Source organism: Silurus aristotelis (assembly GCF_946808225.1).
Source record: "Silurus aristotelis genome assembly, chromosome: 29".
Classification (NCBI taxonomy): domain Eukaryota; kingdom Metazoa; phylum Chordata; class Actinopteri; order Siluriformes; family Siluridae; genus Silurus; species Silurus aristotelis.
The window spans coordinates 7,772,044-7,787,779 of NC_139602.1; the positions used below are offsets into that span (position 1 = coordinate 7,772,044).

Sequence of the window (15,736 nt, forward strand, 5' to 3'; positions counted from 1 at the left end):
CCTACCTTCTGGACAGTAACCGAGAGCTACCCAGGAGCTCGGAAGGTTAAGGAACTTCTTCAGGAGCCAATGAGTGGCAGCCTGTTGATACTGGGGCTTGAAATCCTGAACTTCTATTTAATAAACCAGAGCCTTAAACACTGAGCTACCACTTCTTCCTTTAACGGCAGTCTGAAAAAAAATCTACATTTGTGTTATAAATGTAGTGTTTGTAAATTCATTTGATAAAATAAATAAGCCCAAAACCACTAAACATGACTCTTCGAAATATTAAGCTGCTTTAATTACATTTGATTGATTTTATGTGCGACCGTTGATTACAAATTTTTCTGTCTTTTTACAAAGGTTTTTGTAAATACCTGTATCAAAACAACTTGTGCTAAGTCTTACAGTTTGTCATTGAACTCTAACCCACAAAAAAAAGAGCAACCTTTTTCACACATCGCTCTCAGGCTTTACACAGCATTCATCACCTCAATTCCCACAGCTGTGCAACCATTTCTACGGAAACAGTTCATATCTTTAACACTATCATTTTCTGTGTCTGGTTTGACCTGTTGGAGGTGTTTTTTGCACTTTTGTTAGGAATTTTGCATGCATTTATGCTTTTTGTTTCCCTGCCTGACTCAAAGCTATTATAAATATTTCACCTAAAATACACATGAAAAACACATAACCTGTGTAATCAACTGAATCCCAAAACCATCTGTGTGAATCTCTTCGTTTAATCTTTTAACATGAATCACAATGTCAGCTTAAGAAAAATGAAACACTATAGACTATATGGACTATAGAAACACTGTTTCAGGAAGTAAAAAAAAAAAAAAAAAAAAAAAAGATAGATCTACTTTAACATGAAAAAATAAACACAGTTCATGTTGTGTGTCACAGAACAGAAAAAAACAAGGTATTTACAGATTAAACAGGTTTATTTAGGAAGAAAAATTGTTTTTAATATTTATTGACTCTAATATGACTATTTTTATTTTCCTCTTAATTTTTTAATGTAAAACCAGTAATAAATGTACAAATCTGTTGAATTGCCTGATGAATAAAATGTGAAATAAGACCAAATGCAGTGCAACTTCTGCTAATGGGATCTATTTCTCCAAAGAGCTTTCCACTCTCTACCCACCGAACTCCATTTGGCTGTTATTAGTTACCACATTTTGGCCTTTCAAGGATGAAAAAAATCAATACGTATTCACACACCCAATTCCATCTCTGAAAAGTCGTCTTATTCACAAGGAGTGGTGTTTGCAACAGAGAAGGACGCTTTATATTCTGACCAAAAGTCTGACATTCTTCTTAAGGTAATTTATTATATTAGGAATAGAAATTGAGTACAATAACGGTATTGCTAAGATGAGCTGTATATTCTAAAAGGAGTGCATGATCAGATCATTTTAGTCATCTTTAATCTTTAAGGTGAATGACAATGTTTGGTATTATATCATTTACTATATCTTTCAGCTGATTAGGACAGGTTATGACAGCCATGTTGAAGTACTGCATGAATGAAATATGCAGTGTGTATATAATCCAAAAACTTTTTCCATTTCAGAGTTTTTCAGGACAATGTCATCAGATCTTGAGAAGGCGATGGTAACCATCGTGCAGACCTTCCACAAGTACTCCAGAGACAAATGTAAGCTAAAAAAGGCCGACCTGAAGAATCTTATTAACAACGAGATGAGCCAATTTGTCATGGTAAGGTGTTCGAGATGTTATGAATGTGTGGACTGGTTGTTAAAAGAATGGCTTACCTGTAATTCAAATCAGTTAGGTTTTCCATTTGTGGTTTATGGACATGGTTTTTACTAACAAATTATGCAAGCAAAGTATGAGGCAATCTGTTTCATACACTGAAGAAGGTTCGAGCACAATGACGTACCTCAGTTTTGTTATTCAAAAATCTAAATAGAAATACATTTATATATATATATATATATATATATATATATATATATATATATATATATATATATATATATAGCTGCTCAGTAACCCCATTGATCCCTATCCCTCTGTCTCCAAATGAAAAGAACTCTATCCAGAGGTTTTAAAAGAAGTTTAAAAGTTGTACACATGTACATTACAGCATAGTAAAATTCTTTCTTTGCATATCCAAGCAATGTTAGGAAACTGGTGTCAGAGTGCAGAGTCAGCCATGATACAGCACCCTGGAGCACAGAGGGTTAAGGGTCTTGCTCAAGGGGCCCAACAGTGTCAGCTCTGTGATATTGGGGCTTGAACCCACACCCTTCCTATCAGTAATACAGAGCCTTAACCACTGTGGTACCACAACACCAAAATTATTAACAAGAACAACAACAACAAAAAAGTGAAACTATACACGTTTATGTGAGGACATTCATATATTTGGTGCAGTTAATCTGTTACATTTAATTTCATGTTTTTGTTATTTATTTAACCAATAGGATTGGGTTGTCATGTGATCAGACAGAAAACAGCAGAAAAGTGCAATTTGTTATATGTCCTGTTTTGAGAAGTACAGTCGAAATATAGTTATTAAAAAAAAAACTAAATAATAAAATTAAATAACAACGTTCCCTGGTGGTCTAGTAGTTAGGATGCGGCGCTCTCACCGCTGCGGCCCCGGTTCTATCCCCGGTCAGGAAACCAACCCCAGCCATTAGGGTTGCACAAGCCAGTACACTCTTAGTGCCGGTCCCAAGCCCGGATAAATGGGGAGGGTTGCGTTAGGATGGGCATCCAGCGTAAAAACATGCGCCAAATCGAACATGCGGATCATGAATACGGATGATTTGCTGTGGTGACCCCTAATGGGAGAGGGCAAAAGAAAGTCAAAAATGACATGTATATGAAAGGAAAATCACGTGTATATACCTCCACTTTTCTGGGAAGATCCAATCTAGTTCCACTAGATTTTAGATTTGTGTTTTTCTTTAACTTTAAGGCTGTTAGGAGTTGTTATACAATGCGATTTTTTTAATGATTACAATACATATTCCTAATAAATGACTTTTTAAAATTAATTTCTTTATGACCTAATAAATAAATGTTTTTCTTCTGCAGAAAATTCAGGACAAGAGTATCCTCGACTTGCTGTTTTCTGATCTGGATCAGAACGGAGATCGAGAGATCGACTTCCAGGAGTTCATTCCTCTCATCGCCATGGTGACATCGGCGTGCCATGATCTGTTCGTGACGAAGCATTTTCATTAAAATAATCATCAATATAAAAGAATTAACCAATTGAGAACACTGTACTTTCTGTGAAGTTCAGATTTTTCTTGCATTAATCCATTAAATGGTTTTGTTGTGTTGAGTTTTTTGTTATATTAAAAGCGAGTCAACATAGAGTGCTTGACTGATGCAACGAAAGCGCTTTGCCCATTGTTTGCCCAGAGACTGTGACCTCAAAAACCCTGGTGGTGCCAGAGCCATCTGTGGTCAGCAGCCAAGCGAGTAATATCATCAGTAGGAAATCATGTGATGTCTATAAACTCATGTCTATGAGCTCATGTATGCGGAAGCAGGTGGAAACCACTTTCCTCAGTGTGTTATGCTGCTTTGTGAGGTATATGGATGGAAGTTGTCTTTAGAGAACTAGCTGGTAGGAGGGAACCATATAAACCAGGAACAATTTAATAAAACATATTTTGACTGGGTTTGCCAGGTCATGACTCACAAGTTAAGTAAGTTCTTAAAAAAATACTTGTCATCTTGGGGTAGATTGGAAGCAAACATACCAATCTGGCAATGCTTTTCAGTCGCCTGATTTGTTTGTGCTATAAATTAGAACGCTTAGACATGGATAGAGTCTAACAGTGATGGTGGATACATGATGATGGATACATTGTGATAAGAGGGTGGCTTTAGAATTAAAGACGGAAGGATTCTAAGTACATAAAAAAAATTTAAGTATGGAAATACAATAAAGTTCCTCAGATTTATTCAAATACATTTAGGGAATTTGGCAGACGCCCTTATCCAGAGCTCCTTTTGGGTTTCCAGATGTCAATTTTATCATTATCTTATCCAGTGTATTTCACTCCAGCTGAAATCGTAAAAGGCAGACCCCTGAGATGAACAATAGGGACACCATCAATCTTGATATAGAAATACAATATTTTCTCCTTTCATGTTACTTTCCAGAAACATTATGATGCACTTCCATGAGTCCTCCTAAGTGGCTTTGTGTGGATTCCTCCCAAATAAATCTGTCTAATTGCACAAACAAAAAAATTATTCAACTGTACAAAGCAGCATGATATCATTCATAATAGTGGGTCGATTAGCCCAGACAACATTGTGGATAGTAAACATGTACAGTGACTTGATCAGGTGACAAGCTCCAGGATGTGATGCTCAAGTAAAAAAAGATTTACCTGCATTGTGCAGATGCCTTCGATTTGTGATCCCCAAAACCGATAAAGATTTAGAAATAAATGCGTGAGGTATTAATTTGGTTTCTGCTTTGCTAGTCTACTGTTTCTTTGGTATCTGTGTTGCTGCACAGAATCAGATGTCTGGGATTTTCTCTGGAAAAACAGGACCGGTTTTGAGAACCAGTTCTCAAAAAAGTTTTTAGGAGTGCAAATCAAAAATAAACTGGACACAACTTTGAGGTCCTTTATAGGAAAAGACTTAGCAAGAAGTTTTTGCTAAGGAGGCTCAGATCCTTTAATGTGTAGGCTGTACTAAATGATTTTTATGGATATACTGTATATAAAATATTTTATTTATAAACATATTTAAAATGAGTTGCATTAGTGTTTATATAAATAATAAAGCAAATGTCATTATTTAAAGGTCAACTTCCTGTTTCATGCAGACAACGCCCGGCTTATAAGAATTCATGGCAGTTTCACAGTAAGGAAGCCCTAAACCACTAGGTCATTTATTTAGGTCATTATTTTGATTTAGTAGCTCATTATTTCCAAATATTATCTTGCTTATATGTTATCTCAGTATTTTTAATTAATAATATACTTCCATGCAAAAAAATTACTTTTCACTTCAGCCAAAACATAAACCCTGCTTTAGTTCAACCTCAGTTTTTTCTGACATTCCAAAATTTCTGAATTCTCCCTACACCAAGGTCACATTAGTGTTTCATTGATTAATGCATTAATTTGGCATAAATGTGTTCATTTCTCCAGACTCGATTTTTTTTTAATTTTATGACAGATTTAACAGATTTGCATACGTAAAAACTAAAAAAGAAAAAAAAAATTAAATCTTTAAATTTTGTTTCAATAAATCAGTAGAATGTATTTAATCAAGTTAATAGAATCCATCTTCTTCTTTCGGCTGCTCCCATTAGGGGGCGCCACAGCGGATCATCCGTCTCCATACCCCCCTGTCCTCTACATCTGCCTCTTTTAAACCAACTACCTGCAGGTCTTCTCTCACCACATCCATAAACCTTCTCCTTGGCCTTCCTCTTTTCCTCCTTCCTGGTGGCTCCATCCTCAGCATTCTTCTGCCAATGTACCCCATGTCCCTCCTCTTCACATGATAAAAACATCTTGCGCTTTGTCCCCAAAGCGTCCTACATGCACTGTCGCACTAATAAACTCGTTTCTAATCTCGTCCATCGTCGTCACTTTCAACGAAAACCTCAACATCTTCAGCTCTGCTACCTTCAGCTCCACCTCCTGTCTTTTTAGTCAATGCTACTGTCTCTAAACCATACAGCATCCTACTCTTTTCTTCACTTCTCTAACTCACTTTCCATTACTTTGCACTGTTGACCACATTTACTTCTCCACCTTCTCCACCTCTTCTCCCTTCCACCACTCCACTGCCCTCACTCTCATTCACAAACACGTACTCTGTCTTACTCCTACTACTCATCCGTCAAACTGTCCATCACCACTGCAAACAGGAAAGGGCTTAGAGCCAATTCTTGATGCAATCCAACCTAGTTACTGCAGGTCTGCACGTCTTGCTTATTCTTAAAAATCGGTACCAGCATGCAAAATTTTTTTAAACAATGTTGTTAAAAACTCCACTGCCATCTCTTCTAAACATCTCCATGCTTCTACCGGTATGTCACCTGGTCCTGCTGACTTTCCACTCTTCATCCTCTTAATCACTGCTCTCACTTCCTCCTTACTAATCCTATCCACTTCCTGCTTTACCATCTCCACATCATCCAACCTTCTCTCTCTCTAATTTTCCTCATTCATCAGCTGCTCAAAATACTCCCTCCATCTTCTCAACACACTTTCCTCACTAGTCAATACATTTCCATCTCCATCCTTTATTGCTCTAACTTGCAGCACATTCTTCTCTCTGCCTGGCCAATCGGCACGAATCCTTCTCTCCTTCCTTATTGTCCGACTTCTCATACACCTCCTTATATGCCTTTTTCTTGGCTTTCGCCACATCTGTAGTTTGGTTGCTGTGACACATATATTGTGTACTATAATAAGTAAATAACTATATACTGTATTTAATATGGGGGCTATAAGCCTTTTGTAATGCCCAAAAACAAATTAATTATTTCTGGAACAATTCTTATGACAGACCACACACTAATCCCCTGATCATGATCATCATCATATTCTTCGAATAACTGATTTTTTGTTCAACAATCTTTTTCTGAGGTAAATCGAAGGGTTCGTGTTTAGAAAGTTGTGTCAAATTACCACACGAGCGATGACATCACACAATGCAAAACCAGAATTGTTTTTTATTCTAAACATGTCTAGTAGGAAGGCCTTGAAACCAATGATAGATGGACAATATGACAAGTGAAGGCTGTTGCTGAGAGAGGATGTTTGGCTGAGGTACCACATCATCTCAGAGGGATTAAAAAAATGCTTCCCCATAACTCACAATGCAGTGGGAAAAGCTGAGGCAAAAAGGACACCCGAAAGGCAGGGAAGGGAATTAAAGGTAATGTGATGCTATGAAAAGCTTGGGTACGTTCTGTATTTCGCAATTAAATCAACAAGATGTATAGTTGCTGCAATTAATTTGGCCACCAGATGTCGCTGTGTCCTGTTTTTAATATCCACTTGCTTTACAAGGCTTCTTTTAAACTCTGCTACTACTTTGACTGTTTACCAGTAGATTTTATATTGGTTCTAGCTTTTATTAACGAGAAAAGGAAATCAATCTAACAAAAGTATATATCTTTTATAGCCTTATACACGGACGTTGTACAGGTGTGTAGATTCAGGAAGTGTTTCCTTGACAATGCAAATATGAACTTTGATCTGCTAAAACAATGCCTTTTGATTGTCCACTAAAGAAAAACAAGCTCTTCAAAAGCATCTCTTTAAAATGCTAAAAAATATTAACTTAAGTTATTAATTTAAAATTTTCTGCATGAAATCGGAACAATGAACTGAACAGTACAGACTAGACTTTCATTAATCAAAGATCTATTTCTGGTAATATAAAATAAATAAAAATTATAAATAAATAAACAAACAAAAACAAATAAAACAATAAACACACACACACACACACACACACACACACACACACACACACACACACACACACACACACACACACACACACACGTATAGTTTGTGTTGGTCATTTGTCAGTAAGGTGAGCAGGTGGGAGTGTATTCTCCCATTTGGCCACCAGGGAGAAGTCTAGACTGAAATATTCTACAATATTTAAATAAGGAACATCCGGGCCCCCCTGTCCCCTGTTTTTTTTTCCTGACCCAGAACGTTGGCTAGAAATATAAAGCAGATTCACACAAAGAACTGAACACTAAAAGCTGTTGTTGTTTGTCCATCGGTTTAGCGCCACACCGTCAACACAGTATAATCTATTCAACAAATGCTAATCTTTCACAACGCCAAACACTATGAATTATGTTTCAATCTGACTAACTCACCAATCAATGATTTAACAATGTTCTACTGACTTCCTTTTTACTCTAGTAAAACTCTACTCTTTTTGCAGGGTTACTCTAACATTTCAAAAGATTTCCCTGTGGGGTTATATTATCCTGTGGGCTAATAATGCTATCCTGTCCCATGTCTATCCTGTCCCATGTCTATGATCCAAAGCTGCTGGTGAGCAAAAAGTCTTTCAACAATTATTTACAAATATTCATTTCTTATGACCTGACCCTGAAAAGAAGGATAGTCTGAACAGAAGGTTGGGAGTTCAAATTCCCACCCCTTGTCATTGATGGGCCCTTGAGCAAGGCCCCTAAACCTCAATGGTATGAATGAGATAATTGTCGACCTGCCAAATGAGACACATACACATACACACATACACAGTTTTTTTACCTGTTAAACTAGCTCATCATGCAACATAAGCTTTGTAGAGTGGCAGCCTAGAAATGAGCTTCATTCAGTGTTTCAGGACAAACTTGTGTTTGTGAAAGAGTGAGAGAGATTATCTCCCTGAACTGGAGTTCTCCATCACCTGGTGAGAGAACTCAGCTCTTGGTCTGGGAGCAGGGTGCCGACATCCCACACTGCTCAAATGTCATCACATTATCCCTCAAGTGTGTCTCTCCTCAGTATCACCGCTCCAACCGAGTAGCTGTGAACAGGAAGGACATCTTTGGTGTCGTCTTCTGCTTCTCTGTGATACCACATAGCCTGTGTGTGTGTGTGTGTGTGTGTGTGTGTGTGTGTGTGTGTGTGTGTGTGTGTGTGCACGCATGTGTGTGTCCTTTCGACATGACAGTGATTGACTTTATCTGCTTTATCACACCTTCATTCCTAAGAGAAGGAAGAACTGAAGAGATAACAGTCCTGCCATTGTGTTCAATCATATCCTCGAGTCTATACGAAAGTTGCTGCAGAATTAATGGCACCCTTCAGCCGAAAGGTCACACAGTAGCTTGCATTGGATCAAGAGTATCCTAGAAATCTATTAGAAGGTCTTCCAGTAGCTCTTGAAATTCACTCTCATTTTAAATATAATGTATGTTTGTGGTCTCTTAGCTTTTAGTATGCTATATATTATGCATATCTTAAGCTTTATTTTCTCAATATTATTTAATTCTTTATTTAGTATGTAATTTTTGTTCTAGTTCTGCATAAACAAGTCCCAACATATGGTTCTTTTTCTACATTTTGTTTTGAATGGTTCATCGATACACTGTCTAAAAGTACATAAAAAACAAAGAATTACATTCAACATTCAGACTCCATCAGAGAATATATAAAGTTTTTAATTGTATGCTTTTAGTCCTTTTGATTAATAAAAGCTGTCAATAAACCTGAAGTTGAATAATGTCAAAGCTGTGAAAATGTGAGAGTGTGAACGGCAAGCCTGAGGACATTCGGAAAGATACAGTCAGTAAATCATGCTGAAAATGTTTTAATGGGTCTTGAGAAAGAAATTAATGACATCCATGCATTCATGTTCGCGTCGTCGTTTCTATCGAAAATGACATAGTAGCGAGAAAAAGAGTAGCGAGAAAGGTTCATTTATATTCGTAATGCATGACTAAAATGAGATTGTGTATATAGAATCCACACACACACACACACACACACACACACACACACACACACACACACACACACACACAAGCAATTCAAAAAGCAACGTTGAAAGTATTTTCTTCAAGCTACACGACAACCTGAAACACATTAAATATGCTGATACTGAAATATTGAAGATGTTATTAGCGATTCTGATCTCATTACCGCTGCATCTTAGGTTCCAATCTATCCTGGTAAACCTAGGATTCACAGACTTCATGATCATTATAAATATAAAGCAATGTTTGATTGAATATTTTTAAAGCCCCAGATAAGGGTGCCATTTTAGATGCATTTTGATTTATTTCAATGAAAGATGGCTTATTCTTGAACCGTGGCTGTTTTTGAGACAGATGCATGTTCATTCAATGTATATGCAACAAATTCAGTAAAATGCAAAAACACGCAAGAATTGGAAAGTGAATGACAGAAAAAAAGTTGAGTCAATTACAATTTAAATTTCCCCAAGGGAGGAAGAAAAACAGTGTTGACTGTTAGAAACCTTAAAGGCACCTCAAGGGCTTGAAGGAAGGCTTAGACGGGGCTTCCAGAACGACGGCCAGGTCCCACACAGGTACTCTCGATTGCACCTGAGGCCTTAGCCTCTGGGTTCCACGAAGAAAACGTGTCACTAACGTCACTAGCGTTTAGTCTTAACCCCAGTTCCTTCATGTGGGCGGGACCGACATCTCAATGCCGGACCGCCAGGAGCTCCTATTGAGCTACTATCAACCAATCGTCAATATAGTTCAGAATGTGGATTCCCTGGAGTCTCAGCTGGGCCAGAGCCGCAATCATACACTTTCTGAAGGTGTGGGGTGAGAGTGCATGGCCGAACGGAAGCACCCGATATTGATAAGCTTCGGCCCCGAAGGATATAAACGAAGAAGTAAGTGTCCTTCAGATCTACCGTGACAAACCAGTCCTCGGATCTGATTTGAGACATTGTATTTTAGCTGATGAAGAAGGTTTTAACATTTGTTCCTACTTATTATAGAAAATCCATAGTGTCACATCGGGCAGATGAACGCAATAATAGAGAGCCTGGTATGCCGAAGACCCATAAACCCACCCCAATTTGTATCGATTGGCTTAAAAGCTTTTGTTGTAAAGCCTGTTTTTTTTAGTTGCCAAGCGTGTCAATCTCAAATCAGATTAAATAAAAATATATCAGTGCAAAAGAGAAAATCAAGGTCAGAATCCAGAATATTTTTTACCATGTCTGTCTGTCTGTCTGTCTGTCTGTCTGTCTGTCTGTCTGTCTGTCTGTCTGTCTGTCTGTCTGTCTGTCTGTCTATCTATCTATCTATCTATCTATCTATCTATCTATCTATCTATCTATCTATCTATCTATCTATCTATCTATCTATCTATCTATCTATCTATCTATCTATCTATCTATCTATCTATCTATCTATCTATCTGTGTGTGTGAGACCAAGAATATATGACCATAACAGACTCCTTCATATAAGTCACCTGACTTCTCATCATGAAGAGACTGAACTGAGACACACACAAAAACTTTTGCACAAAATTGATGTTTTGCACAATTGCTGCTAAAACTTTAATTGTTGACATGTACAGTATTAATTATTTCATACAGATAAATCTGCACAAGTACAAATCTTTCTTATTATACTAGTCAGAGCTACAGTATTGCGGTGTTTACTCAACACTGTACTGTTTTGCACTAAATGGTGTACTTTTTGTAATGTCCTAAGTTATGTCTGAAGACTACCATCCTAGTTGGTTTTTTAAAGTTCTGTGTTTTGTTAATTTATCTTGTTTTATGGAACATGGTCCAGTGGGAACGTTGTTTTGTTTCACTGTGTTTCCTCTAGATATAGAAAACCCATGCATTTCAGCAACACTTCAGCTCTGAGCTCTGTCCTTTGGCTCGTCGATGTTCATCACGAGTCACTTCTTAAACGGATTCCTGTCTACTGTACATTTAAACAAAAACAAAAAACCCGCAATATGGGTCAGTAATTATTTTAGAACATACTTTTAGATCGATGCTTTCTATTACATGGGGATTATGCTGTCTTACCTTCTTCAGATAAGGTCTCACAATCTTACTTCACAGACAAATGCTTTTGCCCATTAGTATTTCTTCCCCTTTACAGTAGGCAAGACATTTCCACAAGAATTAGGAGCATTCCAGCCTGTCAAGAATCTTGTTAAGGGTGTTTGCCAAGAGAGAGCATTCTGTATAAACAGGGCAGACTCTTTATTAAGTGCTCGTTCATCCTGCCTTCAACAACCTCACAGAACATTCTGGAACTCGATCAAATCTTTTCCCCACTCAAATGAAATCTTTAGGTTTATCTGTTGACATTTAAGGATAGACTAGCGGATTTATTTTATTTATTTATGCAGGTCTCTTTTCAGGATATCTTCTGATAATATTTTCCTCGGCTCAAGTGGGACTTGAACTGGAACTGCACAATGATAAATCCACTTGTGTGATTAATGAGGTGCCACATTTCTTTAGCGAGACTCTTAAACGTGCTATTTAAGATAGCAATGCAAAAGCAAGTGAGATATTAAACGACTACTTTATAGATCGACGTATATAATAATACATTGCTATTTGTTTGGTGCGGAGATTTTACACACATCCTAGCAAATTCAATTAACTTATATTCAAACAAATATTTCTCTTTTCTTTGATGTCTTTAAACAAATATAAGGTTTAAAATGTTTTTTTATTTTTTTTTTGCTTGCTTACAGTAATTGCTATTCTTTTGTATTCTGTCTGTCTATTGCAATGATGTGATGATGCACACGGATCCTAAAACAGTAGCTAAAACAAATCCTTTTCCATCTGACGATGACGCATAAACCTTGTGCATGCATTTGCTACTTTAGTAAATCAGTATCAGGCCAGTAAATGCTGCCTGGAAAGTACAAAGAGGAAGCTTTCTGTTTTTTTTTTTCAATTAATTCAGCAAAACTCTGGATCTCAGTGGTACAGTATATCAAGCAGCCAATCTCAATATATGTGCAATCCAAAAACAAATAAAATCATAATGTTTTTTGATTTTGTGGAATTGATTTGCATGAAAGCACATTTTCCTGTAAAGCTTTTCACATTTAAGCTTGACCGTATAAAACAGGTGATAGCATCGTAAAGTATAATAACAGAAATATGATTCAAATGTGGCCATAAAATTGTTACGGCAGATGTATGTTACATTTTTCAAGAGCTGGCATGTGCTGAGAAAACGTCAACTTCACTTTGACGGTCCTCTCATCGTCTGGCTGTCACGCTCCCATAAACAGCTCCTCTAATAGCACAAGTGTGAACCAGGCTGAGATGTGTTTCTCTGAGAATGAAGAAAAACATTGTGCCGACCGTCTCACAATCTGACTGGCTCTTCTGTCTGAAAAAAAAAAAAAAGAATGGTGGTCATGTGATGAAGAACATCTGAGAGATGGAGAGATGGCTTTGATATTTTGCTTTAGTTCTGTATTAAGGAAGGCAGGCCACTCTCACCTTCCCTTTTTCTGAAGGTACCGACTAAGAACATCATGATGCGCACCTGGTTTCCCCCTGGTGAGATGTGACACATTTACTTTAGTCACAAGCAAGCCTAGAATCCGCATTATGTATTCCCAAGACAGTATTAAAGCTGATGTGTTGCACTATTTGATTTAAATAAATAAATAAAAGGTTCCACAGATTTTTTTTTTGTTGTGCTCATTAAAGGAAGTGCTTTACATGCAGTTTCACCAGTTCAAATACCGCCAACATAATCAAGCACAGAGGCACTTTAGTTAAAATTGCACAGCTGATAGAGGCTCAGGGCCTGCAGAGAAATGTTTTTCGTATTTTAGAAATATCAATACTTTATATGACGGCTCACTCTTCTCAGCTCAAACAGCACTAAATCAATGCTTTATGTTTATATAAGGAGCAGCCGCAAAAACATCCCTCTTGGCACAGTGGTGACAGAAGTCCTGTAAATGGCTTATAGCGAACTCAATTGTGGCTCATATAAATTCTGAATATAAAATCAGATTTATTTATTTATGCTCTTATTTCATTTAGGCTTGTGCTCAGGTTTAAGAGGTTATGTTGGTGTTGGAGCTACATAAAATGATTGGCACAACTGACTTTTGCAGCCAAATATGGTTCTGCCACAAACTGTTACAAGAAAGTGACACAATTGTAAAGGACGTCTTTGGGTGTAGGACGTCTTGGGACGTATGTGATCTCCATTAAGATACGTGGATAACATGGTTTGAAGTGGAAGATCTTGAGTGGCCTGCTATAGAACTCAGACCACAACCCTACTTAACAGCTTTGGGATGAATTGGAACACTGATTGCACCCCAGTCCTCCTCACATCACCATCACTACCTGACTTTACTAACACCTTTACTTGTGGCTGAATGAATCTCCACAAATCTTCACAATCACACTCAAAATCTCAGAAGCATGGAGCTTATTATAACAGCAAATTTGGACTACATGTGGAATGGGGTGTTCAAAAAGCACATTATGGTTGGGTGTCCACAAACATTTGCCTATATAGTGTTTCTTCACAATCTTAGCAAATTTGTACTATGCATATATTTGGATTAGTGGAAATATCAAAAGACCAAACAGACTTTTAAATTTTTTTTAGTTTCATTTGTTTTGCTAATTGGAATATTTTTCATGGTGGAAAGATTTCTCTTCTTTGTATACAGTGAGTATATGAATTTTGATGAACTATAGACTTTTTCATTTCTTCCACTATTATAATACCATCTGATGGATCTCAAGCATAACTCAATCTATTACACAATCACACTGAAAACATTAGAAAATGAGAGGAATCCATACACTGTCAAATTGCATAAACTAGTCAGTATAGTAATAAAATATATTGACATTTGTTTAAGTTAATATTAGATCATTTCCCCAGGTACAACACATGCAATTTGTACTTTGATACACTATCTGCCTACATCTTTTTTATCCAAAAGGGTGTGTAAACTTTTGCATGCTACAGAGTAAATAAGTTTTTATACAGCATGATATTAATACAATTTAAAGCTGAAGCACTGCTGACAAATCAGAATTTGAACTGCCTATTGCATAAACTGCAGGTGCCCTTGCATGAAGACTAATCCTTCCTCTATCTGTGTGCCAAAAAAAATCCAATAATGATCTGACTGCTGCTTAAGATGACAACTGCCTGCACATCTTCAATGTCCAACACATTCCAAAGGGACATGACATATCAACAGACTTTGTCCTTTACTATGCTGACTCAAAAACCTATGTGCTATAATTTGTATTTAGAACCATTTAGATCATTAAAATTGATCTCAGACCAGGCTTTTAATGAGCAAACTTTTCTACCACTTGTTTCTCTGTACGCTCTGGACATAAGAGACTGTGGGCCACCAGCACCCTCCCAAGCCAAACAACATGCTGCTGTTGACATTCATTACTTATTGATGTCCCGAGAACTTTAATTGCATCCGGGGAACATTTCACTTCTGTGCTCTCAGCGGCTAGCCCTCCCACCTCTCGTTCCCATTCACTCATCAGCTCCTGCTGGGTATTGTTGGATGGTTTTGCCCTTTATCGGGATACAAACCACTGTAGATTATATATTTGCCATGGTATTTAGAACCTTAGAGACACCAGCAGAGTGGATGTGTCAAGACCTGAAGAGAATATTCAATTCAATTCAATTTATTTTTATTTGTATTGCGCTTTTAACAATGAACATTGTCTCAAAGCAGCTTTACACAGATAATGTGGTGATTAAAATTGAATATGTTCTTTATAAGTAAGTTTGTCCCTGATGAGCAAGCCGGTGGCGACTGTGGCAAGGAAAAACTCCCTGAGATGGCTAAAGGAAGAACCCTTGAAAGGAACCAAAATCAAGAGGGAACCCGTCCTCATCTGGGTTGCACCGAATGTCAATTTATAGCAGATATACAATGTTGCGGGGTACAGTGTAGATGATCAGAAGCAAAAAGTAGTCCTGAGTCAGTGTAGGAGACTGTTGACATTAACTACAGTCCAATCCATCCTCAAAGCGCCTGTACCTACTCCGGAATTTCATGGAACCACCCAAGGCGTTGATGAGATACCGTCCCAAGCTACACAGAGTGGCCTCCAGTCGAAGAGAGCACTATCCAGAGGATACAAAGTGGGAAGATCCACGGAGGGGAGAGGGGCAGGAACAGTGGTCATTGGAGCCTCAGGAGCATGTTTAACTTGACCGAGAGAAAGAGAGAGAGAGAGAGAGAGAG

The 15,736-nt window shown here is 37.5% G+C and overlaps 1 protein-coding gene across 1 annotated transcript; it reads left to right on the forward strand.

Annotated features, from left to right (window-relative positions):
• Positions 1–1,234: 1,234 nt before the first annotated feature.
• On the forward strand, positions 1,235–4,452 carry LOC310722826 (protein S100-B-like). The gene is made up of 3 exons (XM_083535573.1): positions 1,235–1,313; positions 1,565–1,710; positions 3,061–4,452. The coding sequence occupies exons 2-3, from the start codon at positions 1,579–1,581 to the stop codon at positions 3,208–3,210; spliced, it is 282 nt and encodes a 93-aa protein (XP_083391699.1). The 5' UTR covers positions 1,235–1,313; positions 1,565–1,578; the 3' UTR covers positions 3,211–4,452.
• Positions 4,453–15,736: the final 11,284 nt, after the last annotated feature.

What these genes read in the sequence shown, in the direction of transcription:
- LOC310722826 (XM_083535573.1), top strand. Translation starts at nt 1,579, where the DNA reads ATGTCATCAGATCTTGAGAAGGCGATGGTAACCATCGTGCAGACCTTC. An exon ending in AGATGAGCCAATTTGTCATG is followed by an intron (nt 1,711 to 3,060) that starts GTAAGGTGTTCG and finishes TTTCTTCTGCAG; the next exon opens with AAAATTCAGGACAAGAGTAT.